The 19,337-nt window shown below is 36.7% G+C and overlaps 1 protein-coding gene across 1 annotated transcript; it reads left to right on the top strand.

The window, feature by feature from the left end:
- Positions 1-2,856: 2,856 nt before the first annotated feature.
- On the top strand, positions 2,857-3,606 carry LOC140177786 (uncharacterized). The gene has a single exon (XM_072210957.1). It carries the CDS (start codon positions 2,857-2,859, stop codon positions 3,604-3,606), a length of 750 nt encoding a protein of 249 aa, XP_072067058.1.
- The last annotated feature ends 15,731 nt before the right edge of the window (positions 3,607-19,337 follow it).

The raw sequence follows: 19,337 nt of genomic DNA, 5'->3' as shown, positions 1-19,337 counted from the left end.
GGTATTTTTTTTATATGGTGTTTTATTTAAATTGGACGGTTCGATTTGTTTGATGAAAAAAATAAATTACAAATCGGAGGGTCCGATTTGCTTGAAATAAAAGTTAAACTCCAAATCGGAGGGTCCGATTTACATTTTTTATTTTTTTATTTGTTAAAATAAAAATCGGACGGTCCGATTTTAACATTAAATTTTTTTTATTTTCGAAATCACAAATCGGACCGTCCGATTTGTGTTGTTTGTTTAAAAAACAAAACAATGCAAACAAATCGGTGCCTCCGATTTGTGTCATCTCATAGCCAAATAAAACACCTCTCTTCTCACACCCTATTGTCATACACATTTCTCTCTCCCACACAAAAAATCAAAAGCGGCAACCATTCGCTTGAGCTGCCTTTGTTTTTGGCGAGACATTAAAAATAAGCGGGATGTTACACATTCATATAATCATGTAATTAAGTTGGTCTAACACAAAAAAAAAACTCAATACCATTAAATAAAACGTGAAATACATGCGCCCAACACGCACGAAATAGCTCTTACTCAACGTTTCTTCTCTCCCACGCTTATTCTTCTTTTTTCGCGCTTCTTCTTCTTCTTCTTTTTCTTCTTCTTCTTTTCACGCTCGTTTACGCACGGAGCGTCTTCTTCTTCACCTTTTTCTTTGCGTTCCTCCTTCTCCTCCTTTTTCGCGTTCCTTCTTCTTCATGTGTTTTCTCATTATCGCCATTATTTTGTTATTGTTGCTGTTGTATTTTTTTGTTTTTTTCCTCCTCTCTCTGGTGAAGAAGCAGTAGAAGGTGAGGAAGAAAAGTTTTGAATAGTGGAGAATGAACCGAACACAGTACTCATGGTGAACCGAACATAGTACTCATGGTGAACCGAACACAATATAATTGTATAGTACCGAATGAACGAACCCTGAATGCTAAACCCTAAACCCTGAATCCTACCATAAACCCTAAACCCCTAAAACCCTGAACGCTGAACCTTAAATCCTAGACCCTTAAAATCTAAACCCTCAACCATGAACACAGTGAACCGAAAGTTTGAAACACACTAAACCCATATAAACTGAACCCTGAACCCATAACCCTAAACCCTAAAACCCTATCGTCATTCTTTTGTTGTTGTTGTTGCTGTATTTTTTTGTCTTTTCCTTCTTCTCTCTCTGGTGAAGAAGCAGTAGAAGGTGGGGAAGAAGAGTTTTGAATAGTGCAGAATGAACCGAACACATTATTCATGGTGAACCGAACACAGTACAATTGTATAGTACTGAATGAACGAAACATAATCCATTATATAAAATAAAATTCAATCAGATTTCTGCAGAATGAACCGAACACAATACTCATGGTGAACCGAACACAGTACTCACGATGAAACAATCGTATAGTACTGAGTGAACGAAACATAATCCATTATATAAAATCAAATTCAAATAACTCTGCCTACAATTTACATATTATCAATTCAATTCAGTACACCTCCGTCCATTTAATTCAATTCAAATTAGCAATTGCATTTCATTCAATTCGATTCAAAAGTGAATAATCCAAACTTTGTCAGTTTGATTCGTTTGAGAAGAGTAATCCAAATCGCTCTCCTGATTTGAAGTTGAGTCATTTATTGTTTCGATTTAGAATTGCAGATCGAAGAAGAAAATGAAGAAGAATAGGAAGAAGATAAATGCAACGTAACCAGATCAAAATAAGAAAACGAGAAGATGAACGCGACCAGAAGAGAACGACGAAGGCAATGCAGATCAATAAGGAAGAACGTGAGCAGAGAAGAAGGAGGTTTACGTTGCAGCAGAAGGTTTACGCTGAGCAAAGCTTTAGATTGCAGCATGTTATATGTAGCGCGTGTATGACAAACGAGTGAGGGGAAGGGGACGCGCGTGTGGAGGAAATTACTTGGTTAACAACCATGTAAAAAATACATGGATGCAGAGCTTTTCCGAAAAAAATTAAAATATAAAAAATAAAAATATAAAATTTTGTGTTTTTATATTTTTATAATAAATTAAAATAAATTATAAAAAATTAATTTATTTTTATTTTTTAAATAAAAAAATAAATATAATAAATATAATAATAAAAAATATATTTATAAAAAATTAATAAAAAACAAATTGTATTATTTATTAATATTTTTATGTTTTTTATTAAAATAAATACAAAATATATTAATTTAATATTTTTAGATATAATCTCTCTCTCTCTCTCTCTCTCTCTCTCTCTCTCTATATATATATATATATATATATATATATATATATATATATATATATATATATATAGGTTTCTCACGGTATCTCATAACCCGACAAATCAAAGACTAATCTGTCGCGATACTGAACTCTATTTAAGGGTGTGTCGCTGGCCAATGAGTTGCTGCCTTAGGTTATAGAACTTGGGATGGGCTTCTGCATAAGCCCAAAAAATTTTATTACAAGGCAGTTTCACATTGATTTTCTTGCTATCTCGTTGTCCCCGATCAGTTTATGGAGGCCCACAATCAGCAATAACTTCCATCAGGCCCAAATTGCACATCAAGTGGGGGTGTGTGTCATTGTTTGTACAAGCAAAATTAAATGGCATGTCCAAGAAAAAAACTAAATTAAATGCGACTGGTCATTCCATCCATCTAATCTCTTTGCTCTGCACTTGAGAGCTTTCATCTCTCAATAGGAGAGTCATCTAAGAACTTCGGGTTCTTCTCCAAAAAGGGAGTTTTATTCAACCTCAACACCCACAACACACCTCCAACCATCCCCTACACTTTATCAGTTTGAGCGGTTGAACAGTTGTAAGACCTGCAAAACACAGCAAAATATAGTGAGCAACATACAGCATGAGTAGTATAGAAGGAAGAGTAATCAAGCTGAATAGACCAGGAGAGCTGGGATACAAGAAAGATTGCTTAAATGTAGTGGACAAGATAATAAGTGACAACAAGATAAGCTTCAAAACATGCAAGAATGCCTTACTGGAAATGTGGGGAAACCCACAGGAGGTTGCAGTTATTGCTATTGGTTCGAAGAAGATGTTGTTCAGTTTCAAAGATAGAAAGAAAGGACTACAGATCATGCAGAATGGGCCATGGAATGTTAGAAGAAATATGGTCAACCTTAGACTATGGAGGGAGGGAGAATCTGTATTCGAGGTAGATCATGACATCATGGAATTTTGGATCCAAATACATGGCATTCCGCTTGACCTCATGGAGAAAGAGATAGGCGCACGCATAAGAGAAATGTTGGGAGTATTAGCTGAGGCGGAGGACCCTAAAATGGATGGCATTCTGAGGAAATCATATCTGAGAATCAGGGTCAGCATTGACATCACCAAGGCGCTACCCACAGGCTTCTGGTTAGACAGGGAGGAGCTGCCTCCTTTATGGGTCTTCTTCAGGTATGAAAGGTTGCCGGATAGCTACTGTTTCAACTGTGTGATTTTAGGGCATGAAAAGAAGACTTGCAAGAACCCAACAGCAATGGCATGCTGGGATCAAACCAAGAAGAAGTATGCACCAGGTTTGGGAGTGGGTCATGGACGACCAGGTTCAACGACGGGGGGAGAAAGCTCAAAACAACAGCGTTGAAGCGAGGAGGGAGAGGAATGGGAGCGTGCACAACAGAACTGGGAAAGGGAAAGTGGGGAGAAGAAAAGTTCGGAAGAGAGCAGGATAAGGGAGGAACAGGCGATTCAGCAGAAAATCAGGGAGGAGAGTGTCTGGAAAAACCAAACTGAGAGAGAGGAAGAAATGGCGGAGGCAGAAGAGCAGGTAGAGAAAGTACAAAAAATCCCTGATTTTCAGGGAATTAGGAATACGCAGACTACTCTAGAAGCTGCCTATAAATTTAAAAGCCTAATTAAGGAGATAATGGAGAGGAAAAATTATTGGGCCAATAACAATAAGGCCCAAAAAGGAGGAAACATGATTGAAGCACAAAGGTCAGGAAGGGAGGGCCCAACAAAGGAAAATAGGGCTAATATAGAGGTAAATATTTTACATAGAGAGAAGGTAGAAAGAAATGGACTGGAACAATATATAATAGAGGAAGGGGAAGTGAATAGCTACAGCATTACAAAAGGGAAGTTGGGCCTGGAAAATAAAGCAGGAAGAGAGACTATAGGCCAGGAATTAAAAAGGCTGATGTTAGCAGGACACAAGGGTAAAAAAATGGGTGAAGGCAGAATGAGAGAGAACGAAAATCCAGCCTTACTGAAGGAGGAAAGGAAACATACAAAACAAAAGAAAATTTCATACGAAGGGCAGGAGAGAGATCATGACTTTGAGGATCAGCATGCTCACTTGGGGAAGAATGACTACTATGTTGAGTTAGCAAGTGATGAAGATCAAGAGGAAAAAAAGGAAGCACAGGCGGATTGGGAAACCCAGCTAGCGAAGAAGCTGGAAATAAAACTGAATTTAAAAAGGAAAAGAGAACTCTTACAGCTGCCTTTGCTAATAGACACGGAATGGAGGGAGGATAGTGGGGATAAGGAGGCCAAGAAATTGAGGAACAGCAATGCTTCTCGAGACTCAGGGGAGTATCAACTTGCAACACAAGACTCGAAATTTCGCAAGAAAGGTCAAATGGCTGAGGAGGCGGGCCTTAACATGCCCCAACCTCAGCCATGAGTATTATTAGCTGGAATTGTCGGGGAATAGCAGCTGCCCCGACAATCTCTGAGTTATACAATCTATGTAAAAAAGTAAAGCCGCTTATGGTATTTCTTATGGAAACTAGGGCTAATATGGACAGAATGAATAGGATAAAAAGGAAGTTGAAGTTTGATGACATGTTTTGCGTAGAACCCCGGGGCTTGTCCGGTGGACTATGTCTCCTATGGAAATCTAATGCGAAAATTAATGTTTATGAATGGTGTGACAACTATATTAAAGCTAACATTAACATTAATAATTATCTGAATTGGCAGGGTACTTTTGTGTATGGAAATCCTATGTTTCAAAAGCGGAGGAAGTTATGGCAGGAGCTCACGGTAAGCAACATAAATAAGGAGGTACCTCAAGCTTTTTTGGGGGACTTCAATGACATACTAAGTCAAGAAGAAAAGGTATGTATTCGTCCACAACCAAAAATCTGTTTAGAAACATTTAGAAGGTTTGTAGAGGATAATGATTTGATGGATGTTGACCTTAAAGGTAGTAAATACACCTGGTTCATTAATCCTAGAGATAATTTCATTACTAGGGAGAGACTAGATAGGGTGTTAGTGAATTGGAATTGGTTGCAGATATACCAGAATGTTAGTCTAAAAGCAGCGCCAGCTATAAGCTCGGATTATTGTGCGCTTATTTTGGAAACTCAACCAAGAGGTAGGATAAGAAAAGAATTCAGGTTTGAGGTGTTTTGGGCTGAGCATGAGGAATGTAAAGAGGTGATTAAGATGGGTTGGCAACAGGATGAGGGAAACAGAAATTGTTGGGATAATTTTAAAAGGAAGAGAAATAGATGCATAAGGGAGCTGATGGAGTGGAGCAGACGGAAGTTCAAGAAAGCAGATAAAGAATTAGAAAGAAAGAAGACAGAATTACATCATATCCAAGAGGCTGATTTGACAGAAAGAAATCAAAGAAGAGATAGGGAATTAAAGAAGGAAATAGCTGAACTTTGGAAACAAGAGGAGAAATATTGGGGGCAAAGATCAAGGCTGAAATGGCTAAAATGGGGTGACAATAACACATCATTCTTTCATGCAACAACCATTCAGAGAAGAATCAGGAACAGAATTGACAAAGTGAAAGATGAGACAGGTCAGTGGATACAAGGAGAGGCAGACATAATGAGATTAGTGGAAAGGTACTATACTAAGTTATTCACCTCTGAAGGAGATAGAAACCTGGAAGAGTGCGTAAGAGACATACCAAGGAGAGTCACCAGAGAGATGAACGAGGAACTAATGGCAAAAATTAATGATGAGGAAATAAGGGAGGCAACGTTTAGTATGGGAGGGTTGAAAGCTCCGGGGCCAGATGGTTTAAATGGGATATTTTTCCAGCAACACTGGGAGATTCTAAGTAAAGAAGTTTGTGGAGTTGTGAAGCAAATTTTCGAAGAAGGTTTCATACCTGGGGATTTAGGGGAAACTACTGTTGTGTTTGTACCAAAAGTCAGACAACCGGAAAATCTCAATCAGCTCAGACCAATAAGTTGCTGCAACTTTGCTTATAAGATTGTAACTAGGGTCTTGGTAGGGAGGTTAAGGAAAGTGCTGGATCATATCATATCCCCAGTTCAGAGCGCCTTCGTCAAAGGAAGACTCATACAAGACAATATAATCATTGTGCAGGAAGCTTTCCATATGTTAAAAAGAAAAGGAAACTCGGGAAGCAAGGACCTGGCCATAAAATTGGACATGAATAAGGCCTATGACAGATTAGAATGGAAATTCCTACAGAGGGTTATGGAAGAATTTGGTTTCAGTAATGAATGGGTGAGATTGGTTATGAGCTGCGTCAAACGTGCCACTTACAGATTTAAAATAAATGGGAAGCTATCTAAGAGGATCACCCCACAAAGAGGCCTTAGACAGGGAGACCCCTTATCACCCTACTTATTCATCTTGGCAGCTGAAAGCTTCACTATTCTTATGGAAAAGGCGATGAGGGATAAGATGATATCTGGAATAAGACTAGCCCCATCAGCACCAGTCATTACTCACCTGTTATTCGCTGATGATTGTATAATTTTTGCAGGGGCAGAAGAGGAGGAGATATATCAACTCATTCAGATTCTAAACAAATACATGGAGGCATCAGGACAAAGAATCAACACGAAGAAATCCAGGCTAATCTTTGGTGGCCAAGTTTCTATTCAGAATAGGGTGAACGTAGAGGAGATAACAGGAATGGCATCATGGGAGGATCCAGGAAGATACTTAGGGCTGCTTGCGAGATGGGGAAGATCCAAGAACAGGGTGCTGGAATGGATAAAGGAGAAAATATTTGACAAGATGCAAGGATGGAAAGAGAAGCTTTTAAATCAAGCCGGAAAGGAGATTTTGATAAAAAGCAGTAATTCAAGCGATCCCGGCTTTTGCTATGAACGTCATCAAGCTTCCCAAATCCTTCTGCAAAGAAATCGAGGCTGCAACAGCGAGGTTTTGGTGGGCAAACAACGGGAAGGAAAAAAGCATTCACTGGAAAAGCTGGAAAAATTTGACTAAGTGCAAAACAAATGGAGGGTTGGGGTTCAAGGATTTAGAATGCCAAAACATTGCGCACCTAGCGAAACAAGCTTGGAGACTACTAAAAGAGGAGGAAACCATTTGGGAAAAGATTCTAAAGGCAATTTATTATCCTAACTGTAGCCTATGGGAAGCGAGAGAAGGAAGGAACGCGTCATGGATATGGAAAAGCTTATTGGAGGGGAGGGATTTCTTTAGAAGGAAGGGTAGATGGAGCATAGGGAGCGGAACGGAGATAGACATCTGGGAGGATAATTGGGTAGCTGGAATAGGAAGGGTGAGTAGATGTGGAGAAGCCCAAATCAAAAAAGTGAGCGAAATAATAGAACAAGGGGAGGGCTGGGATGAGAATAGAATTAAGGAGTTATTTCCAGGGAATATAGCGGAATTGATTATCAGAACACCTATCAGCCTGATAAATAAGAAGGATAATCTGATCTGGCCATACCGATCCGAGGGACAGTACTCAGTGAAATCGGGCTATCGGGCAGCGAAAGAGGAGAAAGATGCAAAAGAAGAGACAAAATTCAATGAAGCTTCATCAAGTCAGAACTTCAGGGAGGTTTGGGGGACCATATGGAGACTACCAGTGCCACAAAAGATCAGAATGTTCTTATGGAAAGCTGTGGAAGGAATTCTGCCAGTAAATAATAATTTATTTAAGCGTAAATGTGCAGTTAAGCCTTCATGTAACATATGCCAGGAAGAGAATGAAACTGTAGAACATGCTTTACTTTTATGTCCGTGGACGAGAGCAGTTTGGTTCGGATCGAGCATTCAAATAGCACCTACAGTCTATAATGTGGCATAGTTTGGAAAATGGATAATGGATACAGTTCAGAAAATAAAAAGTGGGACGGGGAAGGATCAGGAAAGAATTTTATGTAATCTAGGGTGTGTATGTTGGTATATATGGAAAGCAAGGAACCAATACATATTCCAGCATACAAATATCAATCCAGAACAAGTAATAATCAATGCAGAATATCTAGCAACAGAATTTCACATCACAACAAGGGGAAGCAGCACAGATCACAATTTAAGTAGAGGCAAGATTGGTGATAGGAAGAGAATTACTTGGAGACCACCACCACAAGATAGGTTGAAGGTCAATACCGACGCAGCTTTCCAAAGGGATACAGGCAAGGCAGCCTCAGCAGTCGTTGTTAGGAACTGGTAGGGTAAGATAATCACTGGGACAACATCAAAATTCATCACAACTTCAGCACTAGCAGCAGAAGCTCAGGCATACAGAGAAGCTCTCATACTCATCAAGAATCTTGAAATAGAAAACTGTATTATTGAGACAGATTGTTTACCTCTGGTTCAAGCCGTTAAGGCTAGAACGCCTATAGCGGAAGTGGATGCAATCCTCAGAGACATCCTACAATTGCTGGAAGAGGCGCCAGCGGTGGGAGCTACCTGGACTCCAAGGGAAGGCAACACAGTAGCTCACCAACTCGCAGTGATGGCAGTGGGGAATGTTCTCATGAGACAGTGGACAATCAATGTTCCCAATCCTGTAAGAAACACAATCAGAATAGAGGCCAGATTCGCAATGCTTTAGCATAATCTACGGACACATAATCCAATTAATGGGACGCTAATCTCAACCAACCATCTAGGAATACAAATAGAGGTGGACTTACCTGAGACGGTGGAAAACCGGAACATGCAAGAAGATGTTGGGGGAGAGCAGCTTCAACCCAGTGCGTCACGGCGGCCAACTACAGAGGGGTTTAACCGTATTGGTGAAGCCTGGAGGGCAGGTCGAGTGGGGAGCACTGAGGGTCCTGGTCCGATGCGGGATGCTGCAAGGCAGAGGGTCACAGAGGCAGAAACATACTGGCCAAAATCTCCAAGGAGGATTCATCAACAGCGGCGACAGCACCGGGCTGGGTGATGATTGGATTTTTGATGGTTTAGAATTTCACAAATGATTCTCGTTGCAAGTATAGTTCCTAAACCAAACAATAATCTTTTCATACAAAAAGTTGTTTGTCACTAAAACAAACCCCTAAATTTATAAACCGAAGCATTGAAACCTCGGGTCGTTCTCCCTAGGAATTACAATAAAGTGTCTTGTTATTGGTTTGAGTTGTTTTGGGGTTTTGATAAGAGGCATGAAAGTTAATGGCAATGAAAATAAACTAACAACTATAAAAGGCTCTTGGCAAGGTATGAAAACTAGAAGTCCTATCCTAGTTATCCTTCTCAATTGTGATGAGGATTGTTCATTGCTACCACTTAGTTAACCCTTACTAAATAAAGGAAAGTCAAGTGGATGAATTGACTTGAGCCACAAGTCCTAGCCAACTCCCAAGGAAAGACTAGCTTTAGTGCACTCCAAACCAATTAGCAATCTCTCCAATTACCAATCAACAAAGGAATTAGATAACTCAAGTGTCACTAATTACTCTACCTAGGCCAAGAGGAATAAAATCTACACTAAAACTAAAAGAGACATTTCATCAAACACATAGAGTGCAATAAAAGTAAACACTATTAAATGCAAGAATTAAAGGAATCTACAACTACAAAAACAAAAGATCAACAATAGAAAAGCAAAGAGGACACATTTAGTATGAATTACCTCTTATTGAATTGGAAGAATGTAGAAGGAACAATACTAGATCTACAACAAAATATAAGAACAACATAAAGGAAATTACAACAAAAGAGTAGAAGAAGATGAATGTAGCAACAAAGAATTGAGAGGTAGAAGTGGAAGAAAGCAAAGATTAAAACTTAGATCTAAGAACTAATCCTAATCCTAATCTTAGAGAGAAGTGAGAGCTTCTCTCTCTAGAAACTAACTCTAACTACTAAACTATGACTAATGGTCAAAAGTATGAAAAGTATCTTGATTCCCCTTCAATCCTTGGCTTAAATAGCATCAGAAATGAGTTGGATTGGGCCCACAAGGCTTTAGAATTCGCTGGCCACGTTTTGCTTTAAGTGAACCAGGTGGCAGCAACGGCGCATGCACGTACTATGAGCGTGCGCGCCACCATACATGTAGCAACTATGGCAAATCTTATATCGTTTCGAAGCCCCGGATGTTAGATTTCTAACCCAACTGGAACCGCATCATTTGGACCTCTGTAGCTCAAGTTATGGTCGTTTAAGTGCGAAGAGGTCGTCTTGACAGCTTTCCGGTTCTTTCATTTCTTCATGAGTTCTCCAACTTTTCATGCTTCTTTCTTCATTCCCTTGATCCAATCTTTGCCTCCTAAACCTTAAATCACTTAACAAACATATCAAGGCATCTAATGGAATCAAGGTGAATTAAATTTATTTATTTTAAGACCTAAAAAGCATGTTTTCACTCTTAAGCACAATTAAAGGAGAATATACAAAACCATGCTATTTCATTGAATAAATGTGGGTAAAAGGTGATAAAATCCCCTAAAATCAATACAAGATAAGCCCTACAAATTGGGTTTATCAACCTCCCTACACTTAAACCAAGCATGTCCTCATGCTTAAACCAAGAATGAAGTAAGGGTATGGCATTTATTCAATGTGAACTAACTAAATGCGTGATGCAATCTACCTATATGCAACTATCTAAATGAATGCAATTGCTTGGTCAAAATAAATCAATTCCCAAGAAGCATATATGCACAAGGGCTAAGGACTAGCAAGTCTAATCCAAAATTGAATTGAGTTATTAAATATTTTTACAAACTTGCATGAGAAGAGATGATCATAGGTGGAAACATGTAATTGAGCATCAAACCCTCACCGGATGTATTTGCACTCTATTCGCTCAAGTGTTTAGGGTTGATTCTCTCAATTCTCCCCTAATCATATTTTCCAAGATTTGTTCTTCTTCTAACAATCAACAAATATCTCATGCATGCATACATCTATCATGAGGTATTTTCTTTGGTTGTAATGGGGCTAGGGTCAAGATAGGATGCATATTTGGTTAAGTTAGCTTGGAATTTGAATCTTTAATAAGCTTAAACTTCCCACCTAGCCTATGACATCCTATACAATTAAGTTCTAATCTAACTACCCATTCCTCACTTTTTCACATACTCATGTATTCCTTTTTAATTTCACAACACCTATGCATTGATTTTATTGGACTATACTTTGATTTGGGGCATTTTGTCCCCTTTTTATTTCTTTCTTTTTATTCTTTTTCTTTCTTTTTCTATTTTTTTCTTTTCCATATTATTTTTCTTTTCTTTTTCTTTTTGTTTCTCTCATTTTTTTCTTTCTATATACAAAAACCTCAATGCATAAGGTTTTACATTTGATCAATACATGAGTATGTACCCAATTCCCAATATTTTCAATAATAATACAAAACTACCCTTTTATTCACCCAATGTCCCAAGGTTCCCACACTTGAATGATACTCACACACACTAGCCTAAGCTAATCAAAGATCCAAATAAGGACATTTATTGTTTTCCGCTTTAAGGCTTGTAATGTGCTAAATTAAAGAACCAAGTGGGTTAATCGTAGGCTCAAAATTGGCTAACAAAGGAAGATAAAAGGTAAGGCCATTTGGGTAAGTGAGCTAATGAAATGATGGCCTCAATCATATAAATGCATGAATACACAAAATAATGGACATAAAGAATCAAACAAATCAAAGATTACAATTATAGAAAGAGAATAATGCACACAAGAAGGAAAATAAGTGGTTATAGGATGTAGCCACACCATTAGGCTCAAATCTCACTTGCTTGTGTTCTTAACTCAAAATCTATGATCCACAATATATATATATTTCAAGCAAGTTCTATGAAGAGTTTTCACTCAAATCAATTGAGGTGCCCTATAGATAGAAATCTTGAAAATTTTCATTATTTTGACTAAGCTTATTGTGTATATATATGCAAAAATAAGAAAATGCAACAAAAATCCTAAAAACCTAAAATGAAATGCAAAAGTGTTGGGATTAGAAATTTGTCACCCAAAATCGCTGATCGGTCGGACGACCTCCCCACACTAAAAAGTTTGCACCGTCCTCGGTGCACTCAAAGATGAGCAAGGGGGTACGGCGACTCTCCGGATTGCTACGTGTTCTTAGTCTTGCTTCCGTTATTGCTCGTGGTGCATTCATCATGAAAAACAAAAATATAACACCATAAGGTAGGGTAATACAAAAGCAAGGAAGCATAATTGTTGGAATGAGGTAAATCACTAGAATTGAGTAAGTGAATTAGTGTGACATTAAGAAATATTAGGTGTGTGAATTCTAAATTGCGCGGTTTAGAACACACATTAGCATAAAAAGCTATGTCACCAAAGAAGCATGCACTTTACTTATTCTAGTATGCTTGAGATGCTTTAAGTAAACTTGTAAGGTAAAATAAGCATTAAAGAAGCATGAAAGCATTCAAGTCAAACACATATGGATGCATATGATCATGAAACACAATGCATTAAGGTAAATGCACAACATCATCCATCATCAAGAGGTTGCCTAATCACAAAATAAGGCTCAAATCACATGGTGGCCAAATCATGTAATTCAAGAAGAGTTACAAGTTCGAAGGCAATTCCCATCACTTGGTATTTTTCAAAAGATAAGCATGAAAAACTCAAGACCAAGTAGCAAAATATAACCTCAATCATAGGATCCAACAAAGATTATCTAAAAACATTAATGCTAAATTAGCATTTAGGCAATAAGGGGGAAGCAATGCATAGTAAACAAAGTCAATAATCCAACACTTATGATGAAAAGAGAGAAAATAAAATGAAAACTAAACTAAAACTAACTAAGCAACTAACCAACTAACTAATTAACTAACTAAAATAAATGGTTATCCATGGTGTTTGGGAGTGCTGGATGAGGGGTAGGAGAATGGAAGAAGAAAGGAGAAGGAAAGAAATAGAAAGAGGAAAAGAAAAGAAATGTGGCGAAGGAAGGAAATCCGCGCGTACGCACGCATGGCGCGCGCGCGTCGATGGCTTATTTCGAGAGTGGTGCGTACGCGTCATGTGCGCGTGTGCGCAAATAAGTTTGTGCCTCAGGCCCAATTTCCGCACAGTGCAGGCCTAACTCTCGGGTCAAGGTATGGAAGGTGGAACTTCTCAGTCCACGCGTACGCGTGCATGGCGCGCTCGCATGGATGGTCCAAAACGCTTGATGCACGCGTACGCACGCAGTGCGCGTATGCGTGGATGGTGCTCTGTTTTTTCAAAAAATTTTGCTATGTTTTTGCACCAATCTAAGCATTCCAAACCTCCAAACAGCTACCAAAACACCATAAAACCTTATTTAACATATTAAACTACCAAATATACTCAACTAACTAAACAAAACATGAAATTAGACTAATTCTACCAAATATTTACAAAAGAGAAAATGAAAAGAAGTTACCATGGTGGGTTGTCTCCCACCTAGCACTTTTGTTTATTGTCCTTAAGTTGGACTTATGGGGAGCTTCTCTCAAGGTGGCTTGTGCTTGTACTTATCTTGGAACTTCCACCAATGCTTGGACTTCCAATAAGCTCCATCATTCAAGATTAATATCTCCAAGCTTTGATGGAGTTCTTCACAAACCATGGGCTCCCAATGTTGATCCTCATGTGTTCCCGGATCCCATATTTTATCTTCACACCCATCTCCAAGTTGATTATCATTAATCCATGTGGGTGGTGAGCAAGGTGAATTCTCAACAAAGTGACCAAACATCCTTCTAGACCCATGTACTCTAGTTATACACCAACCTTTGCTATCAAGCTTTGGACATGTGACCATAATGAACCTAGGATGATGCTTCCAACCACTAACCATCTCTTTTTTACTCTTAAAGCCACAAATATATCTAAGTTGACCATCCGTTTCAAGCAAACCATATTCAAGGGGAATAATAAAGCTTGAGTATAAGGAATTTACCCACTTGAATGAGAGAGTGGATGGTGGTGGCTTGGGGAGAGGTATCTCCAATGTGCTTGCAAGCTCTACTCCCTTGTTTGCTTCCTTGATTGCCTCCACCTCCTCAACGCTTTCAAATCCAATTGGAGAAGGTTCTTCATGCTCAAAAGATTCTTCACCACTAAGACTTGATGCTTGATCTTCATCACCAAGGGAACTCAATTCTTTCTCTATCCCATCCAAGTCTTCATATGGAATATGCCTTGGAAGGTGTGCACTTTCCTCCCTAGCATCAATTTCAATCATCTTGGAGGGATTTTCTTCAACTCTATGTTCCCATGGAGGCTCCGCATCTCCTAAGTCTTCTACCACTTCTTCCGTGTCTTCAACAATTAAAGCTTCCTCCAATTGTTCCAATACAAAGCAACTTCCCTCATTTCCCACCGGAGTTTCCAATCTCTCCTTCATGCTATGTTCTTCATTCGATTCTCCACATGTATCCATGGGAGTTCCTTGAGTGTTCAAGCATTGGGATGCTAATTGATTTGTTACCGCATCCAAGGCGGCCATGAAATTTTGCACATCCCTTTTCATCTCTTCTTGCCCTTGAACAAGAACATCAAGGGTTTCATCCATTAGAGATTGGGGTGGGTGGAAGGGTTCATCATTTTGGGGAAAGGGTTCATAATAGGAAGGTGGTTTGTCTTGGTGGAGTTGTGGTGGTTCAATGTTTTCCACTCTTTCCACTTGTTGCACAACACACTCCATGGTTGCTTGAAATTGATCCAATGCTTCCTTGAGATGATCCCTTGACTCTTGTTCCTCTTGGATAATATGATTAGGATCATGTGGCTCTTGGTTCAATGGATATGAGTATTCTTCCATGGGAGGTTGTGGTGGAAAGTAGTATTCACCTTGTGGTTGAAAATTTTCATTTATTGGAGGTGGTTCATCTTGGTAATAATATGGAGGGGGTGGCTCTTGAAAATGTTGATGTTGAAATTGTGGTGGCTCTATATGTGGTTCATATGGTTGTTGGAATGGTGGATATGGATTAGGATCATATGAAGGTGGTTGGTAAGAAGGGGCTTGTGAGTATGGTTGAGAGTTATGTTGAAGGTATGGATCATAGGCATATGGTGGTGGTTCTTGAAAGTCACAAGGAGATTCACCAAAGCCATTTGATTGGTATGCATCATAGAATGGCTCTTCTTCATAGTGCATTGGTGGGGGTTGTTGCCATGAGGATTGATCATAAGCAAATGGCTCCTCCCACCTTTGGTTATCCCATCCTTGATACACATCTTCATTATAGTCCTCATCACCTACAACATAATTGTAATCACACTCATAGCCAAAATGAGAATTCATGGTGAAAAGAGAAAATAAAAACAAAAACTACTAAGAAATGATGAAACAAAGTCCTAACTAGCAAGCAATCCAAAAAAAAATCAAGCTATTCACAATATTCACATATATACAATAACCAATAACACAACACCATTGCAACTCCCCGGCAACGGCACCATTTTGATGATTGGATTTTTGATGGTTTAGAATTTCACAAATGCATTCTCGTTGCAAGTATAGTTCCTAAACCAAACAATAATCTTTTCATACAAAAAGTTGTTTGTCACTAAAACAAACCCCTAAATTTATAAACCGAAGTATTGAAACCTCGGGTCGTTCTCCCTAGGAATTACAATAAAGTGTCTTGTTATTGGTTTGAGTTGTTTTGGGGTTTTGATAAGAGGCATGAAAGTTAATGGCAATGAAAATAAACTAACAACTATAAAAGGCTCTTGGCAAGGTATGAAAACTAGAAGTCTTATCCTAGTTATCCTTCTCAATTGTGATGAGGATTGTTCATTGCTACCACTTAGTTAACCCTTACTAAATAAAGGAAAGTCAAGTGGATGAATTGACTTGAGCCACAAGTCCTAGCCAACTCCCAAGGAAAGACTAGCTTTAGTGCACTCCAAACCAATTAGCAATCTCTCCAATTACCAATCAACAAAGGAATTAGATAACTCAAGTGTCACTAATTACTCTACCTAGGCCAAGAGGAATAAAATCTACACTAAAACTAAAAGAGACATTTCATCAAACACATAGAGTGCAATAAAAGTAAACACTATTAAATGCAAGAATTAAAGGAATCTACAACTACAAAAACAAAAGATCAACAATAGAAAAGCAAAGAGGACACATTTAGTATGAATTACCTCTTATTGAATTGGAAGAATGTAGAAGGAACAATACTAGATCTACAACAAAATATAAGAACAACATAAAGGAAATTACAACAAAAGAGTAGAAGAAGATGAATGTAACAACAAAGAATTGAGAGGTAGAAGTGGAAGAAAGCAAAGATTAAAACCTAGATCTAAGAACTAATCCTAATCCTAATCTTAGAGAGAAGTGAGAGCTTCTCTCTCTAGAAACTAACTCTAACTACTAAACTATGACTAATGGTCAAAAGTATGAAAAGTATCTTGATTCCCCTTCAATCCTTGGCTTAAATAGCATCAGAAATGAGTTGGATTGGGCCCACAAGGCTTTAGAATTCGCTGGCCACGTTTTGCTTTAAGTGAACCAGGTGGCAGCAACGGCGCATGCGCGTACTATGCGCGTGCGCGCCACCATACGTGTAGCAACTATGGCAAATCTTATATCGTTTCGAAGCCCCGGATGTTAGCTTTCTAACCCAACTGGAACCGCATTATTTGGACCTCTGTAGCTCAAGTTATGGTCGTTTAAGTGCGAAGAGGTCGTCTTGACAGCTTTCCGGTTCTTTCATTTCTTCATGAGTTCTCCAACTTTTCATGCTTCTTTCTTCATTCCCTTGATCCAATCTTTGCCTCCTAAGCCTTAAATCACTTAACAAACATATCAAGGCATCTAATGGAATCAAGGTGAATTAAATTTATTTATTTTAAGACCTAAAAAGCATGTTTTCACTCTTAAGCACAATTAAAGGAGAATATACAAAACCATGCTATTTCATTGAATAAATGTGGGTAAAAGGTGATAAAATCCCCTAAAATCAATACAAGATAAGCCCTACAAATTGGGTTTATCACTGGGTAGGAGAAGCGTGTAGGCGAAAGATCGCGGGACGTCTCATTGCAGAGAGGAACTGAGGTTACAAAACGGGAAGAATGCTTCAGCCTTCAGATTCATGCATCAGCTAGGCCTGGCAAGGAAGATCCCACGATGACAGCAACACCTAACAGAGAGCGATGCGAGGAGGACGACATGGAGTTAGGGTCGGGCACGGGGGAAAGCGAGTAATGAGGCGAATCAGGTTCTGGTTGGGCAGGGTCAGATCTCTAGCTCATAGCCCCTGTCAAAAAAAAAAAAAAAATTAAATGCGACTGGTATTTAACAATCAAATCGGTAATGGAACTCATCATGTCATTAGTTTATTTATTTATTGATTTAACTGATGAATTATTAATTGAATTAGTTTTATATAAATAAAAATTATAAGATAATAAAATTTTTAAAATATATATCTTAATTAACTAATATTTTAAAAATAATTAAATTTCAACAAATTATAATCGACAAGTTATAACTCGATTATTATTAAATAAATGTATAAAATCTAGTATTTTTTATGATAAAAATTTTTCAAATTTTATTTTTATATTAAAATATTTTTATATTTATTGTATTGTTATATACTATATGTATTTATTGAAAAATAATATTAATAAATATCATATATAATCATAAAAAATATACTTAATTTAAATATAAGTGAATGTAAAATTAAAATAATATATAAAAAATTATTATATAATTTTATTATATAATTAATAATTAACATATGAAATAATAAAAAATAATATAATTTAATGACAAGAAGAGCATACAATATAAAAAAATTCAGATTTACTTTATATTTTTATTAATAATCCAATTTTTATAACTATACTCAGTATATGAGTATGAACTGTATTATAGCTTATCACTAAATATAATATAAAAATATTTTTGTTTCAAATATAATTATTTAAATACAAGTTATGGATGTATCTTAAATTCTTAATACAATAATCTTACCTACACATTTAAATTAATGCTTATGACTATTAAATATAAGGATGAGATGAACTAAATAAAAATATGTGAGAATCACACCAGGTTTGACTTTTTTATTTTTCTTAAAAATATTAGTTTGTGGTAACTACTTAAAAACTAAATCTTGAGTTTGACCGAATGAATTTAGAAAAGTACAAATGTTCAATACTGAGAAAGAAATTTCCCCATAATTGACCAATTTGACTTAAGCTAAGAGACTGATGACTTACACTACATATTACGAGGAAAAAGAAGACTATACATCTCGATAAAAGTAGTTTTACGGAATATTATAACATTTTTTGTTATTTCAGTAAAATTGTGAAAATCGAACTGTTAAATAAATCAGTTGGATAACTGATCCAATAATTTAATAATTCAACTGAAATCATAGTACTACAAATAATAAATTGATTTAACTCATTGTTCCATTATAAATAACAATTCAATTCTATTGTCCACCATAAACTTTAAAATTAGTCTACACCAAATTCACAATAAAAGAAATAAAACATAAAAAAATATATACAAATAAAAACGTTTATTTGAATCACAATTCTCAACCAAATCAAATTGTATAGCATTAGAGAATTCTTTCACCCTTTTTAATAACCATATATAAAGTCACACTCAAAATTTAAGTGAATTATCAACTCAGTCCTTATTCATTTTTTAGAATAACAATGTAATTTTTTAAGAGAAAAATAATCCACTTTAATTCATGTTCTTTATTTTGTGATACAATGTGGTTTCTGTGACTATTTCTCCGTCAATTTTGAACGAAAAATATTGACATGTCAGATTTAAAAATAGATAAAAATCTAATTGTGTCTAAATTTAAATTGGTTAAGAATTTATTTATCCTTTTTTTCTAAATGATATATTTTTTAAATTATTTTTTATTCATTATATTAATATTCTTTTTCAATAAATTATTGAATATATGGTATAATAAACATAAATTAATTAATAAATTATTTAAATTTTATTTATTTATTATGAAACTAAATAAATAATTCACAAATATAATATATATATATATAAATAATAAATATTAAAATACGATTAATACATTAATAATAATAATCTTATGATATACTATTAGTATTATGATCTAGATAATTTTCACAATAAATTAGAAATTAAAGAACACATTATTTGATATAGAATAATTTTTT

Source organism: Arachis hypogaea, chromosome 13, assembly GCF_003086295.3.
Source record: "Arachis hypogaea cultivar Tifrunner chromosome 13, arahy.Tifrunner.gnm2.J5K5, whole genome shotgun sequence".
In the NCBI taxonomy this organism is placed as follows: domain Eukaryota; kingdom Viridiplantae; phylum Streptophyta; class Magnoliopsida; order Fabales; family Fabaceae; genus Arachis; species Arachis hypogaea.
The sequence above is the reverse complement of the archived record's forward strand: the minus strand, read 5'-3'. Positions and strand labels throughout refer to the sequence as shown.